The sequence below is a fragment of the Ursus maritimus genome, unplaced genomic scaffold (genome assembly GCF_017311325.1).
Source record: "Ursus maritimus isolate PB19 unplaced genomic scaffold, ASM1731132v1 scaffold_8, whole genome shotgun sequence".
Lineage (NCBI taxonomy): Eukaryota > Metazoa > Chordata > Mammalia > Carnivora > Ursidae > Ursus > Ursus maritimus.
Genome location: NW_024426996.1, coordinates 77,062,769 through 77,087,934, shown reverse-complemented (window position 1 = coordinate 77,087,934; position 25,166 = coordinate 77,062,769). Strand labels below are relative to the sequence as shown.

The 25,166-nt window shown below is 51.0% G+C and overlaps 1 protein-coding gene across 1 annotated transcript in view; it reads right to left on the bottom strand.

The window, feature by feature from the left end:
• Nucleotides 1–25,166, bottom strand: part of EVC (EvC ciliary complex subunit 1) — a 62,776-nt gene that overhangs the window by 13,271 nt on the left and 24,339 nt on the right. Inside the window, exons 7-13 of the mRNA XM_040624924.1 lie at nt 24,585–24,722; nt 21,525–21,683; nt 16,829–17,045; nt 14,083–14,231; nt 12,399–12,497; nt 9,703–9,915; nt 2,800–2,909 (exon numbers count right to left, since the gene is read on the bottom strand). Of these exons, the coding sequence (XP_040480858.1) occupies nt 2,800–2,909; nt 9,703–9,915; nt 12,399–12,497; nt 14,083–14,231; nt 16,829–17,045; nt 21,525–21,683; nt 24,585–24,722 (1,085 nt within the window). The remainder of the gene's footprint in view (nt 1–2,799; nt 2,910–9,702; nt 9,916–12,398; nt 12,498–14,082; nt 14,232–16,828; nt 17,046–21,524; nt 21,684–24,584; nt 24,723–25,166) is intronic.

The window sequence follows — 25,166 nt, the reverse complement described above, 5'->3', positions numbered from 1 at the left end:
ACAGCCTGAAAAGCTGAACAGAGTGTTGGCAGTTAACCTACCAAGGAGGAGAAACCTGGAAAACACTCCAGGCTTTCAGCTGGGGGCTCTTGTCCTAAGAAGAAGGAATCATCCCTTATAGAAGCTTAATTTTGAATCAGCTACATTCACAAACGGGGTAGCAGATATGCCACTATGTGAAATTCCTGCTAGAAGTAAGATAATTCCTCTCTGGGGGAAGATCCCATTACTCAAAATCTTAAATTATCTCTGCAATGTTCAGCTATGGTGTCCAGCATTAAATAAAAATATCCAGACTTGCAAACAGATAAGAACTAGTTAAAAAATAAAGAGAAAAAACAGAAAATAGAAACATACCCCCAAAATATTGGATATTGAGATAATCAGACAAAACCTTTACAATAGTTATGATGAAAATGTTTAATAAATTAAATGATAAGATGAAGAATTGCAGGAGACAACTGAAAATTATGAAAAGAATCAAATGGAAATTCTAGAACTGAAAATTCAGTACCATCTTTAAGAACAGTAGATGGATTTAACAGCAGATGAGACATTGCTTAAGAGAGCGTGAACTGGAAGATAGCTCAAAATAAATGCCTAGTCTGAACCACAGAGAACAAAAGAAAGAAAAATACAGGATAGCATATAAGATGTATGTGGGATATGGTGAAAAATTCTAATAAAATGTATAATTGGAGCTCCAGAAAAGTAGGGAAAGAATGGGCAAAAGGAATATTAAGGAGATAATGGCTGAGAATTTTCAAAAACTGATGAAAGCAAACCATAGCATATTCAAGAAGCACTGCAGATTTATTACACAAACAAACAAACAAACAAACAAACAAGAAACACCCACAGAAACCACATATCATAATAAGCTGAAGAAAATCAAAGAACAAAAGGAAATCTTAAAAGCAGCTGGAAATAACGAAATCAGAGGACAAAAGATTATCTTAAAAAGCATTTAAAAAATAACAACCAAACTAGGATTCTATACCCAATGAAAACATTCCTCAAAAATGAAGATGAGAGGGGCGCCTGGGGGGCTCAGTCGTTAAGCATCTGCCTTCGGCTCAGGGCATGATCCCACCATTCTGGGATTGAGCCCCACATCAGGCTCCTCTGCTGGGAGCCTGCTTCTTCCTCTCCCATTCCCCCTGCTTGTCTCTCTCTCACTGGCTGTCTCTCTCACTGTCTCTGTGTCAAATAAATAAATAAAATCTTTAAAAAAATGAAGGTGAGATGGACCTTTTCAGACAAACAAAACCTAAAAGAATTTGTCATTAGCAGATCTGAAGTAAAAACCTTTGTGCAAAGGAAAATACTCTCAGATGGAACCTTTAAAGATACAGGAAAGAATCAAGAGCAACAAAAAGGATAAATATGTGAGCAAATCTAAGTAAATATTGACTGCATAAAATAATAATGATAATATCTCATGGGGTTGAAAATAGAGAAGTGAAATGCCCACTAAAAAGTGTACTCTATGAGAGAGGAATGAATGGAATTAAGGTGTTCTAAGGTGTCCATATTGCCTGGAAGAAGGAATATATTAGTGTATATCAGATATGACACATCAAGGATGCAATCTAAAATCTTTGGACCACTAAAAGCAAAGTAAAAGAATATATAACCAACATGCCAAAATAGAGATAAATTAAAATAATAAAAAAACCCCACCTAATCCAAAAGAAGATGAGAAAGGAGAACTCAGAGCAGCAGAAAACAAACATAAAACAAACAGTAAGATGATAGATTAAAAATCCAAATATATTAGCATTAAGATTTACATTAAATATAAATGGACCAAATATTAGTACAATTAAAAGACAGAGGTTTTCAGGCTGGACAAATCTTCCAATTGCTTCCTATTGTCTTAGCATGGCTCACAAGGCTTTTCTGCTTATTGTCATCTCCTTTCCATATATTAGCCAATACAATAGCTATCCACCTACTTCTTGATATATACACACACTAGTGTCCTGGAAAAGGCTGGCAACTAGAAATCGGTTCTATCAAAATAATTTTTCTCATATAAAACAAGGAAAAACAAATATTTTCGAGTAAGTTGGAAATATGGTACTACACTAATAGCTACAGAAAAAGTAGAAAAGAGGGGTGCCTTGGTGACTCAGTGGGTTAAGCATCTGCCTTTGGCTCAGGTCATGATCTCGGAGAGCCCGGATCGAGCCCCCATTGGGCTCCCTGCTCAGTGGGTAGTCTGCTTCTCCCTCTCCCTCTCCCCCTCCCCCTGGCTTGTTCTCTCTCTCTGTCTCTCTCTCAAATAAATAAATAAAATCTTAAAAAAAAGAAAAAATAGAGAAGAATACAGATCTATTAATAAATTGGGAGTGACTGAGAATGAGGACAAGGGGGCTTTTTAAATGATGGAAATATTCTAAATTTGGATCATGGTCATAGCTAAGAACTCTGTAAATTTACCAAAAATCGTTGCATTGTACATTTAAAATAATACACATAAATTATACTTCCAAAAAAGTGTTTAAAATGTTCCTATGAAAGACAGCTCTATGAAGTAGGTATTATTAGCCCATTTTATAGGTGAGAAAATTGAGGGCAAGATTTGCCTAGAACAATTCTAACTGCAAGCCTTTATCAGTGGCACTCTGCTATCACTCTTCTCCACATTTACACTTAGAGATTGGTTAGTCTCAAAATCACACTGTAAGAACAGCAGGGGGCTGTTAATGTGTCCACCTAACAGATGAGAACACTGAGGGTAGCATGGAGATCACACAAGACACAGGCCCCCACCCTTGTGAAAGCCGTACTCACTCTTCACTGAGGCCACCAAGTCGGCCCAAGACCTGGTGGATGATGCTCTCGTGGTCATCTTGCAGGTGTGTCTGCAGCACGGAGGACAGGGCATGTTCCTCCATCCACACCTAGACCCAGCACAGAGCAACAGGGGTCAGCTCAAGTTCACTTCACCCATCATCACTTTGTTGGAACATGCCTTTTGTTTCTTGTTTAAAAGATCCTTTTCTCCCCCATTTCATTAAAATTTTCTCTTACAGTTCCTTCTAATGATTTTCTAAATTTCTAATTTGCATTTAAATCTTTAAACGTTGAACATTCATTTCTGTGGCATGAGAAAGGCATCTAATTTTTTTCTGCATAAATGGATACTAATTGTCCCAGCACTGTTTATTAGATAATTTATCTTTTTATGACTGGCCTGTCATGCCACCTTGTCTTACACAGCTTCCATATATACACAGTGTCATTTCAGGCTCTCTGTTTGAGTCCTTGGGTCTGTCTTTTTATTTCTGCATCAACACCATTCTGCTTTAATTGCTGTTGCTTATAGCAAGACTGCATAGCCATTAGGGCAAATTCTCCCAGATTCTCTTATACCAAACTGTCTTAGCTATTCTTGGTTGCTTTTCCTTTCATATGATTTGTGCATCAGTTTAGCAAGTTTGGGAAAACAGCTTTTTGGATTTTCTTGTAAATGGACTGAACACACAGATTAATTTGGAGAGGATCACCATCTTTCCAAGATCAAATTTTCCCGTTCAAGAACATGGCGTTTCTCTTCAGTCTTACTTTATGCCTTCAACAACAGCTTATACACTTCTCCACTAAGTTCTTACACACATCGGTCAGGTTTATTTTTAGGCACCCTACATCTTTTATTCCGAAGAGGATCCTTATTGATGTTATCACTGCATGCTGCTGGTGTGTAGGAAACCTATGGTTTGGGATGCTGATTTTGTATCTCGGAAACTTACTGGGCAATCTGAGTAGTTGTAATAGTTTGTAGCTTCTTTGGGCTTCTCAATGGAGACCTTCATATCATCTACAAACACCCTACATAGGAGCCTCAGATCATCGACTGTGCTGTTTAGATCTTATCTTTATGGCCTGACTTATGAACTTTTTTTTTTTTTTTTGAGATGCAAGGGGGAGGGGCAGAGGGGGAGAGAGAGAGAATCTCAAGCAGACTCCATGCTCAGTGCAGAGGCCAACGCAGGGCTCGATCCCAGGACTTTGGGATCATGACCTGAGTTGAAGGCAGATGCTCAACCAACTTAGCCACCCAGGTGCCCTTGGAATGTCTCATTAAAGTCAGTCTCTGACTTCTCTTGTAAGGAGTCTACAAAAGCCTGTCAGAGTGCTGAGGGGACTAGAATTTCGTAGAAAATTCTATACAGCCAGGGCACCTGGGTGGCTCAGTTGGTTAAGCCTCTGACTCTTGATTTCAGTTCAGGTCATGATCTCAGGGCTGGAAGACTGAGCCCTGTGTCAGGCTCTGCACTCAACGGGAAGTCTGCTTGAGATTCTCTCCCTCTCCCTCTGCCCCATCCCCCTGCTCACTCTCTCTCTCTCAAAAGAAAAAAAAAAAAAAAGAAAATTCTGTACAGCCTTGCTTCTCCAAATGGTAAATGAACTCAAGTATATGGGGGGTCTTAGCGGGCACTTCAGAATACAGGTAAAAACAGCATCAGGACTCAAACACAGTCGAGGGGACCAAGACCATCAGACTTCATGATGCCTGCAGTCGTCACACCAACCTCTCCAAAGCTATCAAATGCTGGCTCGTGAATGTTTAAATTCAGAAGCAACAAGCTGCTTCCATGGGTTAGAGTGCTGACCTGGTTATTGCGACCTGGTAATTTTGTGGCTTTGGGCAAATTTACTCGTTGTTTCAAGTGTATAGTTACCAAGGAGAGAAAGGGAGAAGGAACTAGCAGTCAGAGCATGCCTGGTACACATGGAGGATTTTGCAGTGTTCTCCCATAAATGGGGCGGGCTTACAGGTGGCTGGGTTCTAAAGCCAGCGCCTCTGGCAAACATTGTCATGCTGAGGGAGGGAGGCATTGCTGTTTTAAAAAGCACAGTCAGGGTAGGGCTCATGGTGAGGGTGGCCTCGTGTGAGGGTGACATGGGAGCAAAGACTTCAGCAGGTGGAACAAGGCAGGAGCACACCCAGTGAACGGGAGGAACGCAAGGAGGCCAGTGTGGCTGGAGCCGAAGGAGGAGGTTAGAGGGAAGCCAGGCCCCAGCATGGAGGGCCTCATAAGGCATGGTGAGGATGCTCACTTTACCCGCATGAAAAGAGAAGCCACTGGGGGTCTGGAGCAAAGAAATGACACAACGTGACTATGTCTTTTAGCAAACCGGATAGGCTGGCAATTATAAAATGTACAATTATTTTAAGTATCACTAAGGGAGATGAATCACTGCCAATTAAATTATGATGCATCTCAACATCCAGGTTGTTAAAATGTTTTTAAAATGTGCAACTTTAAAAATTAGTGTCATGTGGTATGTTTTTAAAGGATCGCTCTGGCTGGGGGTTGAAAGTAGACCACAGTGGGGGGAGGTGGATTCAGGGAGACCAGGGGGGCTGGCCGTCACTGTGATCGGATGAGAGGTGTGGCACAGACGTGAGGAAAGTGTCTCCATTCTGGACTAGACAGAAAGCTGAGCCTGTGCGACTTCCTGTCAGTTGCATGTTGGGGGTGAAAGAAGGGTGAGTTGAGACAACCCCAAAGGTTTTGGCCTGGTCGACGGGAAGACAGAGGAAGAGTGTGGATGGACCGGGCTGGGTGGGACGACAAACAGTTCTGTTTGGGGCATGTGACGGGGCCATGCCTATTCGTCACATACAGGAAGATCTCAGGCAGGGAGCAGAGTCTGGAATGCATTCTGAGCTGGAGACATAAACGAGGGAGTGCCAGCCTCAGTCCAAAAACCAAGGGATGGAGTCCTGCCGAGAACCATGTAAGTGAGCTTGGAAGTGATTCTCTTCCGGCCGAGCCTCCGGATGAGACCCCAGCCACAGGCTGGACTGCAGGAGTGAGACCCCAAGCAGAGGACCCTGTGAAGCTGTGTGTGGACTCCTGACCCGCAGAAACTGTGGGATAATAACTGTGTGTTGTCTTAAGGTGCTGGCTTGGTGGTTATTTGTCATGCAACATTAGGAACCAGGACAGATGGTGTGTGACTGGATGGGTCACCAAGAGAGTGCATGCGGACTGAGAGCAGGTCCCGGGCTGTGTCCCAGGCCACTCCAGGGGGCAGACACGGCGAAGGTGAGAAGGTACCAGCAAAGGACACTGAGGCAGAGCAACACTGAGATGGCAGGAGAAGCGAGAAAGTCAAGCAGCTGTTTCAAGGAGGAGGGGAGAGCCCAGCTTTGGAGGACAGGGATCTCACAATATGGAGAGCAGGAGAGAACAGGATCCAGTCCAAGCGCTGTGGCTGAGTGTGGCAGGCAAGGCCTGATAGCTCAGCACAGGTGGAAGCAGGTGCGGTGGCCAGGTGATGGAAACCCACCTGCTGTGGGGCTGAAAGAGTGGGGAGAGTGGGAGATGGTGCCAGGATTTAACACCTGATGGACTGACAGCCGCACGGGTGTTCCTGACGATGGGAAGTGCTATGAACCACACCCACCGCCACATCCCTTGTGAGAAGTGCAGAGTCCCATGTGGTGGTCTGTTACTCTCCCATTGCGGCTGTTTCTACCACAAACTCAGTAGCTTAAAACAACACAAACTCATTATCTTATAGTTCTGCAGGTCAGAAGTCCAAAATGGGGCTCAAGGGGCTAGACTGGAGGTGTCAGCAGGCTTACATGCCTTCTGGAAGCTCTGGGGCAAACTCCACCTCCCTGCCCTTTTCAGCTGCTGGACACCACCTGCATTCCTCAGCAAGTAGCCCCTTCCACCATCTTCAATCCACCGATGGCTGGCTGAGACTTTCTTGCTCCAACCACATCACTCTGACTCTCCTGCATCCCCCTTTCACTTATAAGGACCCTGGTAATTCTACTGGGTCCACCTGGATAGTCCAGGAGAATCTCCCCGTCTCAAGATCCTGAACTTAATCACATCTGCAAAGTCCCTTGTGCCCTGTGAGGTCCCATGTTCACAGCCAATAGGAATTAGGACGGGGACATCTTTGGGGGAACCTGGCACAGTGGACTGGCGAAAAGCCCAGAGAGCAACATTAGGACAGGTTTACGTTTTGAGAACCACCATTCTACAATCTGTTCCAATCGGGTAATCGGCAGATTCCATAATACTTAACAACTTCCCTGAGTAACAGGACATGAAGAAAACAATGTGGGAAGTGCATTGCACAGTCTGAGTGTGTGTTTCATTTTTCATGACGTTTTTTTGGTGCTTTTCTTCTTAGACTAAATACTCATCTGAATCATAGAAAGCTCATCGCTCATTTTTATCATCACGGAGGAAATATGGTAAGTGAGATTGCACAGAGACCTCTAAACATCTTGTGGCAATTTAAGGCAATTAAACAACCAATCAGTAAATTAATTATGACATATACGCATTGAGAAAACAGTCTTGGGTCATACTTATTTAATTAGTTGATGAGGTCATTAACCATCCTGCTTGCTTCTTGCATGCAGAACTCCTCCTGAAACCCTTCCGCACAAGCCACTGAAAATTCACATGCACGTGTTTACTAAGTAAATAAATAGCAAGTAAAAATCAGAAGCTACGCATCATCTAATATTTGTTTAAAATAATTCAAGACTCATAACCAGAGGGTTGCAGATGTATTATGGTTGTTGGTCTAGTAATTTATCAGAAATGAGATTCTGGATTTTTTTCAATGTCAATATAATTAAATAATGAGAGAGACGCTATGTGAAAGGTCTTATATTGCATTACCTCAGAGCAAACCTGTTGGGTATTCTGACCCCTACTTTTCACTCAGAAGCAGAGATTCTGAGAGATTAGCAAGTTTTGCAAAACCTCAGAGCTGTGGGGGGAGGGGTGTCAGTTAAGCGGCCGAGACCAACCAGCCCTTGGACAGGGCTGCACTGGCTCAAACCCACACATCCAGCTTCCAAGGTTAGGGGCCCGTCTGCAAACTACAGCTGCCTCTCAAAGGCTCTCCCTCATATTTGGGAAGCCTTCATCAGAGGCATATTTGGCTCAAAGGGTCAACCTGTCCTCCCCCGCTCCCCAGAGACCATAAATTAAGGGGTCTGGGCATGAATCCAATAGAGTCAGCTTCAACTACATCCCTTGGAAGAATAATAAGGTGACCCTGTGATAATGTCCAAAGCTGCATTACTGTTGGTAATCCAGCCAAGTTTTACTGAGCGTGTGCTGTGTCTCAGCCCCCGGACTTTGAATAAGAGAATGAAGACATGAAAAGCAGAGTTGCTGTCCTCTAGGAACTTAGAGTCAAGGGCAGGAGACAGACAGCAATGAGAGGAAGACATGTTCCAACTGATAGAGGACTGAACTAAAATTAGAAGGAGGTCTAACAGGAAGCGAGGCCCTCTGCTGCCCCATGGCTGAGAGTAGCCCCGTGCTGGCACGACGACCCCCTTTCCTCACTTGGTACCTTGGACAGCTCTGGTTTGTTGCTTTGGAAAGCCTCTCTTCCATCAGGAGGCAGTGCTCTTCTGTAACTAATTGGACCCCATGATAAAGAGACAGGGGTTGTTTCTTATAACGGCTCCCAAGGGGTCGGCAGTTCAGGGCTGGGACAGTGGCGCCCACTGTCTGCTCTACCATCCTGAGCCCGTCTGCCTCTGTTCTCCTGCATCCTGCCTCTAAGTCAAAGGAAGGCTGGCATGCCCCAGGCCTTCTTCACACGCTCTGGACAGGAAGAACAGGGAATGCCGAAGAAGGGGATTTCTCCTATCAACAGTTGGCTTTCGTATTAGAAGGGAAGCTCTTTGCAGGGACCACACTCTGTCTCATAGGCCAGGACTACGTCACCTGCTAGATACTGGGCTAGTGAACATGTTCGTGTTACAGCCTGTGGTGTGCAGGAAGGCAGGAGAGAAAGGAAATGCAGGTGTTTTAGTGTCTGTCACATTTGGAAATTCCTCCTTATTTGATACATTTTAGGTTTTTTAAAACTAAAATTAATGTATATTAGTTTCCTATTGCTGCCTTAACACATGACTACAAATTCTGTGACTTAAAATAACACAAACTCATTATCTTACATTTCTGGAAGTCAGAAGTCTGAAATGGGTCTTACTGGGCTAAAATCAGTGCGGACAGAGCTGTGATCCTTCTCGATCCCTGGGATTGGGGGGAGTCTGCACCGGCCTTTTCCTGCTTCCGGAGGTGCTGTGTGCCTTGCCTCATGGCCACATCACACCGCCCTCTGCTCAGGTCCTCCCTTCTTCTATCTGACCCTCCTCCTTCCCTTTCAGGAGGACCCTGTGATGACAGTGGGGCCCCCTGGATACTCCAGGACAATCTCTCCATTTCAACATCCTTAATACACTCACATGGCCAAGGTCCCTTCTGCCTTTAGGTGACTATTCAGAGGTTCTGGGGATTAGGATGTGGGCATCTCTGGGGGCCATTATTCTATCTACCACGTGGGTACCTGGTTTTAATAAGGAAACAGGCTTTCACTGAAAAGCAAGAGTTCCATGTGAACACCCCCCCAAGTCCACTCCCCTACGAGCTGCCTTCCATCGTTGACTTCTGCTGTTCTTGAGCACAGGCATTGCTGCCCTTTCCTGATGGGCCGGCTGGAGGCCTCATCTACTGCCTTCCCATCCTCCGCTCTCTTCTCCGCCCACCTTGTTGTGAAGGGCCGGGCAGGGCGCAGTGTCGGGAAAGTGCCCAGCACAGGCATTAGGGATGCTCCGTGAACGAACTCGCTCCTTATTCTTCCTAAGTGTAAAAACTGTAGAGCCCAGCCCCAGTTGTACAAAATGTGCACCTGCTTGTCCTGCTCCAGGAGGTCTTGGAAGAGTTCCCACTGTTGCTTCCGGAAGCGATCTGACTGCTCCAGCTGCCGGGCTGCGTTCTCCTGGACCTCCTGCCTCAAGTACTCACACTCTGCCCGGGAGAGGCCGGTCATGCCCGGGAGTGTCTGAAGGAACAGGACATCCACAAACTTCTCGAACGTTTCCATGGTGCCGCGGTAGAGCTCCTGAAGCCGAGAGCATGTGATGGGGTTACAAGTCATGGTCTCACCCTGGGTGGGGCCGTGGGCTTTCCACAAAGCACAGAGGAAACCCATTGAAGGGAGCTTTCAAATACATGCACGCGTGCACGCGCACACACGTGCACACACACACAAGGGGGGGCAGAAGGAGAGGGAGAAGCAGACTTCCCACTGAGCATGAAGGCCTATGCAGGGCTCGATCCCGGGACTTCACACCTGACCGCCTCTCCTGATGTTAGAAGAAAGGGAGTCTTTACCTTCATGGCCCACACTCTACAGGCCTGGCAACTAGACCCAGGCACAGGAAAACCAAATACATAACATCCTAAGGACATCACTGGCGGGACAAGGCTGTGGACACTTCAGGGTCAGCACAAACCTTTATCGAAACTGATATATTTGCCGCCATCCACTGAGACTGGCCCGGTGCTTCTCTACGCACTACTCATTCCTCCAGCAGCAACACCCGATGGGCATTTTGGCCTTGCTTTATGGAGCAGGAAAGTGGCATTAGTTGGCCAAGATCTTAGACTCCAATCCCAGCTCAAGAGAAGGAGTGTCAGCCTGCTGGAAATTGTCCCCTGCTGGAGGTGGGCTCAGGTAGGCTTGGGGGCCACAGGGCAGGGCATCGAGAACATCGGCCCCATGAGTATGAGCTCACTGGACCTACCCCATTCCCTCCATGACACTGGTTCTCAAACTCTGCTGTGCATCAGAATGCTGTTAAGATGGAGAAACTGAGGCACAAGTTAGATAAGCTGCTCCTGCGCCCATAACTGGCCAATGGCCTGGCTGGGATTGGAACCCAGGCATCTGTCTCCAGAGCCTGGATGTCACTGCTCTACCACACAGCATACACGGAGCAGCAAGTGGTCTTCTTGTGGGGACGTCAGTCATTCCCCCTAATTCAGTATGGCCTCATCTTAGCTAATTACATCTTCCAAGACCCTACTTCCAAGTAAGGCTACATTCTGAGATTCCAGGGGGATAAGACATTTTGGGGGCTACTGTTACGAATGGAATTGTGTCCCCCAAATTCAAATACTGAAGCCCTAAGCTCCAATGTGACAGTGTTTGGAGATGGAGCCTTCAAGGAGGTGGCTGAGGGTAAGTGAGGTCATAGGGTGGGGCCTTAAGCTGATAGGGCTGGTATCCTAATAAGAGGAAGACCCCAGAGCTCTTTCTCTCCATGAGCACATGGGAAAGGCCAGGGAAGGACACAGCATGGGGGTGGCCATCTGCTAGCCGGGAAGAGAGTCCTCACCAGAACCCAACCTTGCCCACACCTTGACCTTGGACTTCTGGTCTCCAGAACAGCGAGACAATGAATGTCTGGTGTTTAAGGCCCCTGTCTAGGTGCTCTGTTACAGCAGCTGAGCTGACCGATACAGACACTCTTCACCCGGTACAGATGCCACGATCCTGAGGGTTTGCACGTCCCACCTTCACACGTTTGTCTGGCCCTGGGACGCCCCTGACTCCTTGTCCACAGGGCCTGTCTCCCCTTCAAAGCTTGGCTCAGGCATCACTTCCTGCAGACAGCTGCCTTTGACCTGGCCTTAACCCCAGGCATCCCTCATGCCTCTCCTCTGTACCTGTAAGCAGGGATGTTGTAACGGGAGCCAACTGGGATCAGGCGTGTCCCGGATGCCAGCTGCTGCCTAAGGGTCTCACACGCATTCCGTTCTCATACCACCTCCATGAAGAAGGCCTATCATTATCCCCATTTTGCAGACGGGGAAACTGGAAACTGGAGGGGCCCAGTAAAATCTGAAGGCCACACAGTGAGGACAGGGAAGAGCCTGGACGCAGACCTGCGCTGAGCCTGGAGTGGAGCCCGTATGTGCTTCCCATCACTATGGCACTTGTCAATTTCCTTTGCACTGAGATGTCTGCATTTCTGCCTTGCAGCAGCTCTGAGTGATGCCCGAGGCAGGGGCTCTGTGTCTCAGTCATCATTGCCTCCCTGGAGGCCCCTGTCACTCTGGAGGGCACGGGTGGTCTCCCCTGTTCTCTCAAAGTCAGTCCTCTGGCCAGCATGCAATCGCCCTCCCCATTCTGGAGTTGCACGAGGTTACCCGGGGAGAAAGAGGTGGTGTCGGCCCTCAAACCCAGGCCTTCCTGTTCCAGGGCCAGTCCTCCGTCCTCCCCACTGCCCTACCCACTGACTCCCACAAAAGCCCACCTCCTTTCCATCCTGGGTGAACTTCCAAAGGCCTTTGCTTCTAGGGACATTTGGAGGTCAGAGTCCTGAGCAGCCTGGAAATGGAAGATGCCTTAGGTAGGACCCTGGTGGGTGATGTGGGGAGGGACCCATGGAGAGCGTGTGGCTTTCCTGCTGCCCAGCCAGAGGGCCAGGGTGGGACCTGCGCCTGCATCTTTGGGGTCCTGGCCTAGGAGGAGGTGGGATTCCCATGCACACGCAGATCCTGAGGGTTCTCTGCGGGTCCCACCATGAGGCCACGTACCTGGCAGAGCCCAGCCACGGCCTCGGTGTTTCTGAGGTTCTCCTCCTCCTCCAGGTAACTCCGGGTCAGCCTCTGCCTCTCCAGGACTGCATGAAAACTCTGCGAGTAAAACGGGAGCTGAATCACGTGAGAAAATGCCAATTTTCCTAGAAAAATTCCCCCAGAGGGCCACTCTCAGATCTGAAGGATGTCTGTCCCTGATTTATATACGAGGAAACTGAGGCACAGGGATATCATGTGGCTGAAAATTGCAAACCTGATCTCCTGGCCACAAGCCACCCAGACATCATTCTGTGAATGAGTTGCTGGGGACCACTGCCCAGGCCCTGGGGACCACCCAGTGGAGCCCACCACCTAGCTGACCACGTGGCTGAGCCCTGAGGAGCCCAGAGAATGTGGAGGAGATGGGGCAGGCACAGGGGTGCAGTGGGCACCCCAGACACTATCAGAGGGCAGGTCACAATGACAGGACAGATTCATCTCCCGGAGGTCCACAGGGGAAAACGCCCCTTGTTCGTTTATTTATTTGTTCACTCATTCATCCATTCTTACATGCATCTGTTCCCCCTTTCCTTCCTTCCTCCAAGTCTCCTGAGCACCAGCATGTGCCTGCCTGGCCTGTGCCGAGGTGCTGCGCAGAGCCGACCCGGCCACCTTTCCTGCGCTCAGGATTGTGCAACGCGATGCCGGGGGAAGGGCCGGAAATCTCCGAGCAGCAGAGAGCAGTTCTCATCAGCCTTATTTCAGATGCATCTTCTCCAGGACAGAAACAGCAGCCCCCACCTTGTGACCCGGAAGGCCCTTGGGAGGAGGCTTCGTGAGGGGGTGGGGTGGCTGGACCTTAAAAGGACCTAAATGCCTCTCCTCTGTCGTGGGGGGGGGGGGTGTCTTCTCCTGGCTTCTCACTGGGGAGCTGCTGCTGCCACCACGCTGGCCCCAGGGAGGTCCCGTGCCCGTGCTCTGGGTGGGGCCTGGACCCGGTCACTGTCCCTCGCTCTCGCTGGCAGAGCCGAGACGAGGTGCAGCTCATGTCAGCGCAGAGCCGAAGAGCCCAGACCAACAGTCCAGCGGTGGCTGCCCCTTGCTTGGTCTCCCTGCACCCTAACCACCCAGGATGTGGACACTATGGCTCCCACCGTGCAGATGCGGAAGCTGAGGGCCAGCAGGGAGCAAAGCAGCCTTCCAACCCATTTCCAGGCGCCCCAGTGCCCAAATGCTTGACCACGTGCAGGATGGACAAGCAGGCACCCAGGCCCAGCCATTAGCAGGGGAATACAGGGGCCAAGGCGGGGCTTTCCTTTCTCTCTGAGAACCGCAAGCCCCAGGCATCCCAGTTTGTGTCGGCGTCAGCTCATTTCTTTGCCCTCAAGGGGGGTAGCCTCTTGTTTCTTGTCCAGTGAGTCTTCTTGTCCCCTTCCTCGTCAAGACAAGGGCCTTTTCTAACCTGGCCACCTCCCTGGTCCTGCAACAGAGCCTCCCGTGCACGGTCCTCCCTTCCCCCGGACTGCCTAAGGTCACTGGGCTGACACGTGGAAGTGAGTAGTTGACTTCATGTCTGGCTGATGCCAAAGTCTCTGGCTGTCCCTGCACAGTAACGAGGACGAAGCCACAGCACTCAGCCTGTGCGGCCGCTCCCGGGCTAGCTGTGCCCATGCACGCGGGGCTGAGTCGGGAGCAGGGTCACCTGGAGGAACTCGCCCGGGGCGGTGGTCAGCTGCGCCTCAGCCAGGAAGCTGCTCTGCTCCTCTTCTTGGGCCAGCGCGAGCTTTGCCATCTCCTCTGCCTGGTGAACCAGTGATGCCTTAACCAGGTCTTTGCCTCGCTGGACAAACTCTGAAATCAAAGTAAGCCACAGCACATCGCAGGTTATGCCCCGGGCAAGACCATCGCAGTCTCCTGCCCGCACTCAGGATGAGAAACATAGGTTCAGCTTCCAGGAACAAGTGCTTCCAAAAGGCCAGTGTTAGGAGCCCCTGGCCCTTCAAAGCCCACAGCCCCACGTTATTTAAAGGGACCCCCACTTCCCCTTGGGCCCAGTGCTCTGGACACCACAAGAGACTGCTTTTAGTGGTGTGCAGGGCCACCGGCCAACCTGACCAGGAGATGAAGAAGAGGCATTTTTGTGGGGAAAAAACAAGGGAGGTGTAAGTGACACAGGGAGGGACAGCTGGAAGGACAGGACAGAAGAGCTTGGACCTGGAGGAAGACAGTGACATCTCAGACTGCAACTGAGATTCAAAAATCACGAGGATGAGCTATTAAATCAGCAGGACCTGCAGGAAGGAGAGGATCCCAAGGGCCAGGCTCTCTGCCTGGTGGGGAAGGTGAAGGCAAGCAGAGAGGCTGGGGTCTAAACCCACCCTTCACCCCGCCCAGGTCACTGGGCCGGCAGCGTGCCAAGAACAGCACTGGGCGCTGGGCCTGGCTGCTCCTGGTGCAGAGCAGTTGAGAGAAGGAAGGGAGGGTCAGTGTCATGCCGGATGAGGGACTGGGCGGTGGGATGAGAAGGATGAGGGGTCATGGGTAGCGTGGGACCCCAGAGAAGGCTTCTGGGAGAGGAGACAAAGAAGATGGGAGCCAGATCCTTCTCCCCTGGGTTTTGGGGGGACATGTTGAGTGTAGAAGCTAGAGAACCCAATGACGGCCAGGCTCCCAGGGGTCTGCAGTTCTGGGGCACGTTTGTTTCAGCATTTCATACACACACGCACACGCACGTGTGTGCACGCATTCCACACTTGTCAGACAAGCACACTTCCTTGGGTTTTGTCTGAGAATCTGTTTAGCCTCTGGCACCAAGAAAAGAGTGTGACCGGGTGTCCAGAGAGACCAGAGTCCTCCCTCTGCCCGGGGTCCTCCCCCCACCCCGACTGTCTCCTTGCCGCCCTGTCTTGTCCAAGTTCAACAGAGCCTGATCAGTGGGGGCTGCTTCGGCCTCCTGTCCCTGCCACTCTGTGCTGCTGGGGCCCCTTCCCCCTGGGAGAGCCCAGGTCCCTCTGTGCGATGACCCCCAAGGCGAGATGTGCTGGGTTTTACACGGTCCAGAGCTCCAGCCAACAGTGGCCTTCCACGTGGTCACAGAAGCCGTGACTCGGAGGGACACAAAGACCTCCTGGAATGGCCTGGCTGGGGTCCTGAGGTCCCAGCTCCGAGTGCCTACCCTCTGACCCCATCTCTGAAAGGCAGCGGGCAGGCGTGGCGGAGGGGGCATAAGCCACTGCAGACAGAGGACCGGGCCGCTGGCTGCGATGAAAACCTGGCACCATGGACTGAACTGCGTCCCCGCAAATTGACACACTAAGGCCCTAACCCCCTTGGGACTGCATCTGGAGGTTAGACGAGTTCGTGAAACGGGGGTCTTTATCCCGTAGGGTTGGTGCCTTATAAGAAGAGGCAGAGGTGTGAGAAAGCTCCTTCTCTGCTACGTGAGGACACAGAGAGAAGGTGGCCGGCTGCAGGCAGGACTCGGTTTCTCACCGGGAACTGACTGGGCTGGCGCTCTGCTCTTGGACCTCACTGCCTTCAGAACTGGGAGAAAAGAGAGGTCTGTTGTGTAAGCCCCCCGGTCTGTGCTATCTTGATACGGTGACCTGGGATGACCTTGACCCCTGGAGACTCCCTGGTCCTACGGCATCCACACTATGTGGGCATCAGAGCCCGCGGGGGAAACTGTAAAGCACATGGACTCCGTGCCCTGCAGACGTCCTGACGGAGACCCGGAGAGGTCCCCGCCTCTCTGTGCTTCCACTCCCAGCCCCAGGCGAACGTGCAGCCTTGGACCCGCACCAGGACCAGTGATGAGCTCTCCTCCCAAGGACCTGGGGGAAGCCGGTGCTGGAGGCAGAGGTGGGACCCACCCTGCAGCTATAAGCTTCTTCTCTCTAATGATGGGACCTGGACTAAGTCTCGGATGCCCTCAGTGTCTTGAACCCTGACCTGCCCACCTCCCAGGATCTGCCCCAGGAGCCGGGGTGGGCATGAGGAACAGCCACGCCAGTTCCCTCCCCTGCCCCACATGCTCAGCCATTGCCCGCCCTCGCCTGCACTGCTGAGCAGGGCCCTGGGACTTGTGTAGGGCCGCGGGCTGCTGCTGAGTGCGCTGCGTCATTTCTGGGCATTGCCGCCCTCCTTTGCCCTCTGCACGGTCCAGGTGCTTCTGCTGCAGGCCCCTGGGGCCTCTGTGAGCCCATCACTGATGGCTAAACGCAGCAGGCCATCCCTGACCCTAGGGGCAGCCTTATGGGGAATGCAAGCAGGGCTCAGAGCCATCAAGGGATGCGGTCCCCAAGGGCCAGAAGGGCGTCTTAGCCCGTGCTGGTCTCCCGCGTGCTGCTCCACGTCTCCTGACGCTTACCGGCTGCCCCCCAGCCCCAACCCCCTTCCCCCCACCCCGGCACAGGAGGGCACCCCAGACCCGGCCTTGGCCCACTCACCCCTGCTGAAGCGCTCTGCCTCCCCCCAGAAGGCCTTGTGCTGCTGTCTGAGCAGCTCTTCCTTCTGCCGCCCAGAGAGCTTCCCCTCGATGGTCAGCAGCTCCAGGCCGTGGGATAGCGCGGCCAGCCGGCACTTGGTCTCCTCCTGGACTTGGAGCTTCAGGCACTCGATCATCTTCGCCATGTGCGCGCGGCCCATGGTTCTCTCCAGGGTGTCCTGAGAAGAGAAATACCTGGCTCAGTGCCCAGCGGCGAGGGTCTGCCAAGGGCCATGGGCCCCCTCCTGGCGCCCCCACGCCCTGTGAGCAGAGTGCAGACCGACCGGCTCTGCCCCCGAGTCCCCGTGTCTGCTCCTCGGCTGCGGACAGAATCGCCCCTCACGGGGCTGGGGTAAAACACTGGCTACAGAGAGAGCGCTCCTCAGGGGGCTGCTCTTCTGGGAGGGGGTTCAGTGCGTGCATGTGGCCAGAGAGGGCCCTTGCTTACGACCAACCCTCCCTGTCGCTGGGGCCTTTGGCCCCGGAAGAGAAGAGCAAAGGCACAACAAAGGTCACAGGCGTCCTTGGCTTGGGAGTCTCAGAGAGCCTGGGACACGGGGATTGAGATTTTCGAAGGTGAGACTGACTTCAGGAGTGGATCCGTCGAGGTCAGACTTGAGAACAGCAGCCCCGCCGCCTGCCCCATCACGGCATCACGACTCAGGACAAGACTCTCAGAAAAGATACCTCCCTCGGGCGGGAAAGGCTGACCAGAGGCCAACGGGACCCTGTGGGTCCGGAAGTCTCGGAGGGCAGCTGCTCCCCCTGCAGAATGGGGTCCGTGGAACCAGGGGGGCACTGCTGTGTGCAGGAAGCCCTAGTCCCAGAGGGAGGACGCCTCTCCCAGCTGGGCACGGCCACAGCCTGAGTCTCTCTCAGCCCCCACCTCATCTTCCACGTCTGCAATTCTGCCTCTTCAGACCCCCCTCTCTTTCCTTCTTGCCACACCCATCACAGCCGGCTCAGGCCCTGCTCACGTCTGTCCTGCTGTCCCAGCCTCCCACCTGCCCCCTGTGCTCTGCCCCCACATGGAAGACAGGGGCCTTTCTGAGAGGCAGGCCTGGTGCTGTCCCATGGCCCAAACCCTCCAGGCACTGCCTTCAAGCCAAGTCTGAACTCCAGGGCATGGTGCACAAGGCCCCGAGGGCCAGGCCTGGCTTCATCTCCAGCCCTGTCCACACACCTTCTTGCTCAGGTCGCCCAGCACACCTGGCTCTCAGCCCTGCCGGGCCTCTGCACACTCGAGGCCCTCCACCTGGAGCACCGTCTCTGTTCCTGTCACTCCTCTGCCTGCTGATCCCACTCACCCTTGCCGGGCTGGGCTGTGGGGTGCCTTTCCGAATCTTACCCCCACTCGCCCCAGTGGGCCGCTCCTCCATGCTCCACTGCCCCATGTGCTTCTGTCTTTTAGGAGCTGATCACGAGGTGCAGTCCCAGGCAGGACTGGGAGCCCTTGAAGACAGGGGCGGGGTTTGAGCCTCCCACTGCCCAGCCTGGGCCTCACGGTTTGCTGAGCTGCACTGGTCTGGGTTCTCACACATGTGATCAGGGCAAGCATAAGGATCCCTAATTACAGACAAGAATGCTGAGGCTTATTCTGGAAGGCCACATAGCTAGTCCAAGGATAGTGGCTTTGAACCTTTTCCTCCGATCAGACACACTGGACAATGGTCAGCAGGCCCGTGACCACTAGGGGGCGCAAGAGGATAAGCGCTGGGTGGCTGCGCGCTGGGTGGGAAGGCTCTGCTGGGCGAGGGAGACAGACACAGACGGGCCACACTGGGGAGAAGGGCTCCCACACCACCCACGGCAGTCACCTCCGAGGTAGCGCGATGAGACCTCCCTGGCCCAGTAGTGACAGCACAACCTGCGGATTTATATTCAAAGAAAGAGAGGAGTGGAGAGAGGTGAGCATGGGCAGAGGGACATTGGATGGGAGGCGAGGGGCCCTGCCTTGCTCTGAGATCATGCAAGGTGCTCAGTGCCTGGGCTAGAACTCGGCTCCACCCGTCAGAGCTGCAGACCTTGGGTACAGCGTCCCCCTCGGACACCGAACTTACAGAGCTGTGAAGATGACGTTAAAATAGGTAAAGCGTTCAAAATAGCAGCTGGAACGTAGTAAGCCCTCGGGAACGCGAACTGCTGTCATAATTATCTACAAGCCCCTGGCACTGCTCTTGACACAGTTTTTTGTCAGACATCCCAGGAGAATGATTCTCACCACCGCTGGGGCCCTTTCCAGAACCCTACCAGTTTGATATTCTGTGATGCCACGTGAACACTGTCGGTCCAGCTGCCCGGGCCAGAATGATCAGACACCGACCCAAGAACTTACAGCCTTCTGGAGTTTATCAGCAACATAACATGAGATACAGAAGCTAAATTTGGGGGGGGGCGTACACAGGATGCAGGCAGAGCATCCTTCTTCTGTACAAATACAGATTATAGCCCTTTGCATGCAGCACCGTGAGGATTTGTTGATGTCTGTTTGCCTGCAGACCTGTGGCCCGCAGAGTCTAAGCACTAACACACCGAGCACTTCCCATGGGCCGGGATCTGTTCCAAAGGCCTTACATATCGTCCGCTCTCTAATATTCTCAGAGCAGGCTCTTCTGATCCCTACTTACAGATGATGAAATGGAGTCCCAGAGAGGTTAAGTAACCCGCCCAAGGTCATCCAGCTAACAAGCCGGAAGACTGTGGTATGAACTCAGGTTTCCGGCTCGAGTCTGTAATACTGTTTCTGTAACAGAACGTGGCCCACAAGTGGTACTCATCAAATGTTGGCTAAGAGAAGGGCGTACTGATAACCTCCATAATTCTTTCCCTTCTTTCTGTTTGGAAGTTACTGGTTAACACTTGGGCCGAGGTCAGCTAAGGATACAGTTTTTTTTCCTGCATCAATATCCTGCTGACAGAACAATAATTAAATAAAAAGGAAAAAAAAACAGGGAAACAAGAGTCTTTCTCTTTTGATAAGCATTAATATCAGTTGCCTTATCGAATTAAAATCCAATTCACAGGGATTTGGATGGTAAATGCGGAAGCTGGTTGCCTGGGCTCAGCGATGTCATTAGACAGCATGGGAATCCTAGGTGAGTCACTGAGCCGGCTCCCTGCTCATCGGGAATAACATATCTGCCTTGCCCACCTTCCAGCAGTGCCGGGGAGGAAAGGGAGATCGTATGTGTACACGGTGAGCAAAAGCATCAAGTTCTCAAACAGCTGTTGTACCCGGGGAGTTTGTTAAAATGCATACCCTGAGACTGGTGGGGAGGGCCTGCATTTCTAACAAGCTTTCGGGGGCTGCTGAGGCTGCTGGTCTGTGGACCACACTCTGGCCATTGTGGAGAAATGGGAAGGCCTGCTCTGTGGGTCTAAGCTGCTGAGTTTCTGAGCCAAGGGCAGGGCGGCTGTTGCAGGTTCCTGAGCTGGGTATAACCTGGGTGAGTGCACAGGTCTGAAATGGAACTCATGAGTTTGCAAGGAGAAACGGGTGCATGGTGTGCCCTGGGCCTTGCACACAGCAGGGCAAGGTCAAAATCACTGCTGAGAAACCCCACGGTGACTAGGGCGTTAGGGTCATTGAACACTTCCCTGGGCCCTGTCTGCAGAAACTCCTAGGACCACTCTTTTATAAACAGAGTAATTGAAGCTCAGGGGGTTTAAGTAACTGGTTCAAGATCACACAGCCTCAAGTGGCTGAGGCAGGTTCAAAGTCAGATTTGTGGGTTCCTCTATTCCAGTGGGTTGTATCTCCAACTACATATCAGAACAGTTTGGGGAGCTTTAAAACCAGCAATACCAAGGACTTCACTGTAGACCAATCAGATTGGATCTCTGGGCGTTAGCTCTGGGCATAGGCATTTCTTGAAAGCTCCTCAGGTGATTCATGGAGCTGTCAGGAGAGAAAAGGAAGCTCCATGCACACAAGTGGGCGTCAACATGGCTCCTCATTGTGGTCACCCAGAGCTCTAAAATCCCAGACTCATTTTGTCAGAGTCTTTGGGGTGGGGCCCCATCTGTGACCCCAGCATCAGTACTTTTTAAAGCTCCCCAGATAATTTCAGCGTGCAGCCAGGATTGAGAGCCAGTGCTCTATGCGGCCACAACACAAAACTGGCCAGCAATCTCCACTTAAGGAATGGATGGGTGGATGGATGGATGGACGGATGGACAGATGAATGGATGAATGGATGGAAAGACGGATGGTTGGATGGATGGATGGATGGACAGACAGACGGACAGATGGATGGATGGATGGACAGATGGATGAATGGATGGATGGACAGATGGATGGATGGACAGATGGATGAATGGATGGAAAGATAGATAGATAAATGGATGGATGGACAGATGGATGGACGGATGGATGGTTGGACAAATAGATGAATGGATGGATGGATGGATGGATGGATGGATGGATGGATGGATGGATGGGTGGATGGATGGATGGATGGATGGGTGGATGGATGGATGGATGGATGGATTGTTGGACAGATGGATGGATGGATGGATTCACTGCTTTTCTCTGGGCTCTATTCCCTCATCTACAATCTCAAGGTGTTCGACTTGATCTCTGTGGTGCATCAAGCTTCCGGATTCCACATCCCTAGTGCGAGTATCTTCAGGTTCCCTCCCCGCCCCCTCCAGCATACCAGAGCCTGCAGATCCTGAGAATCACGCAGTAACCCTTCGGCTGCAATCATTCTTTCCGTGAGCGTCATCATGAGCTGTCGGGCTTTGGAGCTGGAACACTTAAATTGGTCCATAAGAAAGTGCTGGATGTTTTCCATCTGTTTCCAGAAAGCTTCCATCTGTGAAATGAGAATGAAAAGCAAGAGGTGGGTGTAGAAAACTTATTTAAGAAAGTTATAAAGCTAGAGGGTTCATGCTTGAGAATTACGATTCATTCCTTATCACACACTGAGATCCTAAACACTTGTGCAGTTGGGAGCGAGTCTATCTTGGCAATAATCGAGTTCTATAGAGAGGTTCTTCCTTGGTGTATTGTAGGTAGCAGTCAGTTTCAAGGTGGCTTTTCAGCAAACACCAGTGCTCTGCTGATAAGGCAGGCAGGCACAATGAGATCACCCAGTGTAAACAGCTTAAAGACTCTTAAACAGGCCATGATTGCTGCCTGGGGAGTGCGTGAAATTTGCCATTGTGCTCCTAGAAGCTTCCATATCTCCAAAAGGGATTAACCGTGTTCTGGAAATAAAAGCACGAATGGCCATTTACATTTTAGTTACTGCCATAAGAGTTCAAAAGAGCAATATGGCAGACAGTGCTGACCATGAAAACAGTCCGCTTTACAATCTTTTTCTTCTCCTCCCATCTTATCAGGAGGAAAGGTGGGAATCACCAAGTGGCTGAGAATGTTGGGGCTCATCCAGCCTCCCAGAGTTCCGAAAACCGGGATACTAGCAGCCATAACCACCTCCCTTTACGGTGCAGGGAGGGGTCGGGCTCTGTGCCCCACGCATTTTGTGTCCAGGTGAAATGTGTGTTGGCTGGCTGCAGGAACAGGCTCCGGAAGTTAGGTCACAGAGCTGGGAGGCAGGGGCAGAGTTGGTGCAGGTCTACCCACTGACCTCCCCGAGCTGTGGTTTTTCTCTACCTCGGCTCGGCCTGTCCGACTCTGAATTTGTCTGGGCACCTCTTGCTGCACAGGGTATGAGCGGGGTCAGCAACCCTGCCCTGACCTTGCGGCGTGACAGGTGGACACAAATGCAACTCGAAACACTAAGTCACTCTGACCAGCCACCGCCCAGCGGTCGCACACAGCCGAGGGGAGTGTGTCCCAGCCGGGCAGCAGCCCATCCTTCAAACCTCCGGCTTCCCTCCTGCTCCCAGCCCCCCACTGGATGGCCTCCTTCCTGACTGCTCTAAGAGGACCTGACTATCCCCCTGTGACACCCCGCCCACCTCCAAACAGAGTTGGATGTCCAGCCAACTTTGCCTCTTCTACTCCAGCCCCAGAGAGCCAGGATACCCACTCTGTTCTTAAAAACTCTTGATTCCCTTGGCGTCCATGACATGATTTTCTCCTGGTCCCTCAGAGTCCGTACTCTGCTGTTCTGTTTCAATTCTCCTTGGCTCCTCCTGCTTAAATGCTGACAGGATCCAAGACTGAGCACCAGGCTCCTTTCCTGACCCATTCTGCACACAGCCTAGGCAAGGGCGTCCACTGCTGGAGGTCACCATACATCAGAGAATCTAGGGCATACTACAAATCATGGGCCTCAAATACACAGACACGGACACGGACACACAGGTCCACCGCTTTGGGGAGCCCTCGGACCCAGGAATCCAGGCTGAGCACCCTCCCTCTGCCACTCATGCCATGAACATCCCCGCTTCCCATGTCCTCTGACCTATGCTTAGTGGAGACTTTCCATCCTCGGGCATCTCCACCTCAAGACGTCAAGGCAGGACTCACCAGCTCCCCTCCCAACTTGCTTCTCCTTCGGGGATCCTTATTTCCATAGAACTAATCCTTTACACCCTCTTCTCCTCCAAACCTCATTATCAGCTACCCTATTAGCTCTCCCACTTTTTCTTACCCCTCTGTTCCTATTCCAATTGCCTTCATCAAATCTTCCCACTGCCCTAGCCCCAGAGCGCATACTTCTCCTCCACTGCTCAGCCGGAGCTGTCCTTCTAAGACAGAAATGGATCCAGCCGTCCCCCGCTGCTAAGCTGCAGTGACTCCCACCCCCTTGGCATAAGATGAAAACCCTCAGGCCCGATCTCTGGCTTTCTCTGGCTCTGCTTGCTCCTTGGTCCCCCCCGGCTCCCTTCTTTGCCAGCCCACTGGCAAGTGTCCCCCACACTTCTCCCAAAAGGCCTCTCGATGGGTCTTTTCTTCTATGAAGACTTTCCTAACCCAATGGATTCCTCTCTCCACTGTGCCTCCGCCTTCCGGTGTTTTCATCTATCACAACACTTGTAAGCTATAAAGTCCGCATCTGCTCACCTGCCGGTCCCCCTACTAGGCTAGCCTGTGCATCTCTCTGGCAAGGCCAGGTCTAAGGTCATTCTGAATCCCCAGTGTGGGGCACAGTGCTTGGGTTCTCCCACCCCCCCCCAAAAAACTGTTTAATACCTAATATAAGAACAGGGGGTAGTGGAATGGAAATGCAAAAAGGGATACTTGAAGGAAGCCACCCTCTCTGGAATTTATTTATTTATTTTTAAATAATATTTTTTTAATTATATTATGTTAGTCACCATACAGTACATCCCTAGTTTTTGATGTAAAGTTCCATGACTCATCACTTGCGTATAACACCCAGTGCACCATGCAATATGTGCCCTCCTTAATACCCATCACCAGCCTCTCTGGAATTTAAAGCAGGCTTTTATGAGTGATGCCAGGGTCTGGAGAAGTTAGCAGCTAGAATCCGCTTTGATCCACAGGCTGGGAATGACATACAGGGTTAGAGCAATCTCTGCTTTGAGTGACAAAAAGATCAATCTAAAACTTAAACCAGGGGAATTCAGTTTTTAAAAAAACTCTGTAAATCTCGGCCCCTTCATTATACTTTCTCTATCACTTTCTTTCCGAAACTGGATCCCTGGCTTTGGGGCAGAGCACATCAGGGATTTCAAGTCTTAAACATGCTCCTAGGGGCCATCTCTTTAATCTCACTAATTTAACTGCCCCAGAAACCAAGGATTTTATAAGGAAAAAGGAAAAAAAATCCATCACATACATTATCTATTAGCAGCTCAGAGTATTCTCGCTCCTTCTTTTCCACATCTGCCAGAGTGATGTATTCAGAATCACCAGACCCCAGCATTTCCGTGTCTGACAGTTTGACCTGAAGTCCCTTTTCTAATTCCTCCAAGTCCTGGAGAAAACAGAAAAGGGGGGGGGGGGAGGGCAAATAAACAAAGGAAAAATCTAATATATCTTAAGTTCTAGAAAAGAAATGCTTTTATCTTTCACCACATAATCAGAAAATATTTCTTAAGCATAATTAGCTGTTCTAGGCATTGTCCTACTTAGGGTTTGATGGTAGAAATCTATTTTTCTCATTAGACATACAGTCTCAAGAATACTGCATTCTTTGCTTCTGTATTACTCCCTCCCTCCCCTCAAAAAAAAAATAGAACATACTTTAAAAAAATGGTGAATTAGTATCTTTCATTTCTTATGAAGTCTTGGAAAATGCCATGACTTCAGGGGGTTGCATGGGAATGCTTCTTCCCCACGCCTCTGGTTTCCGAGGGGAAGGATTACTCACTACACCCCAGGGAAGGCGGGACGCGATGTGATTGGTGGGTTCATCAGC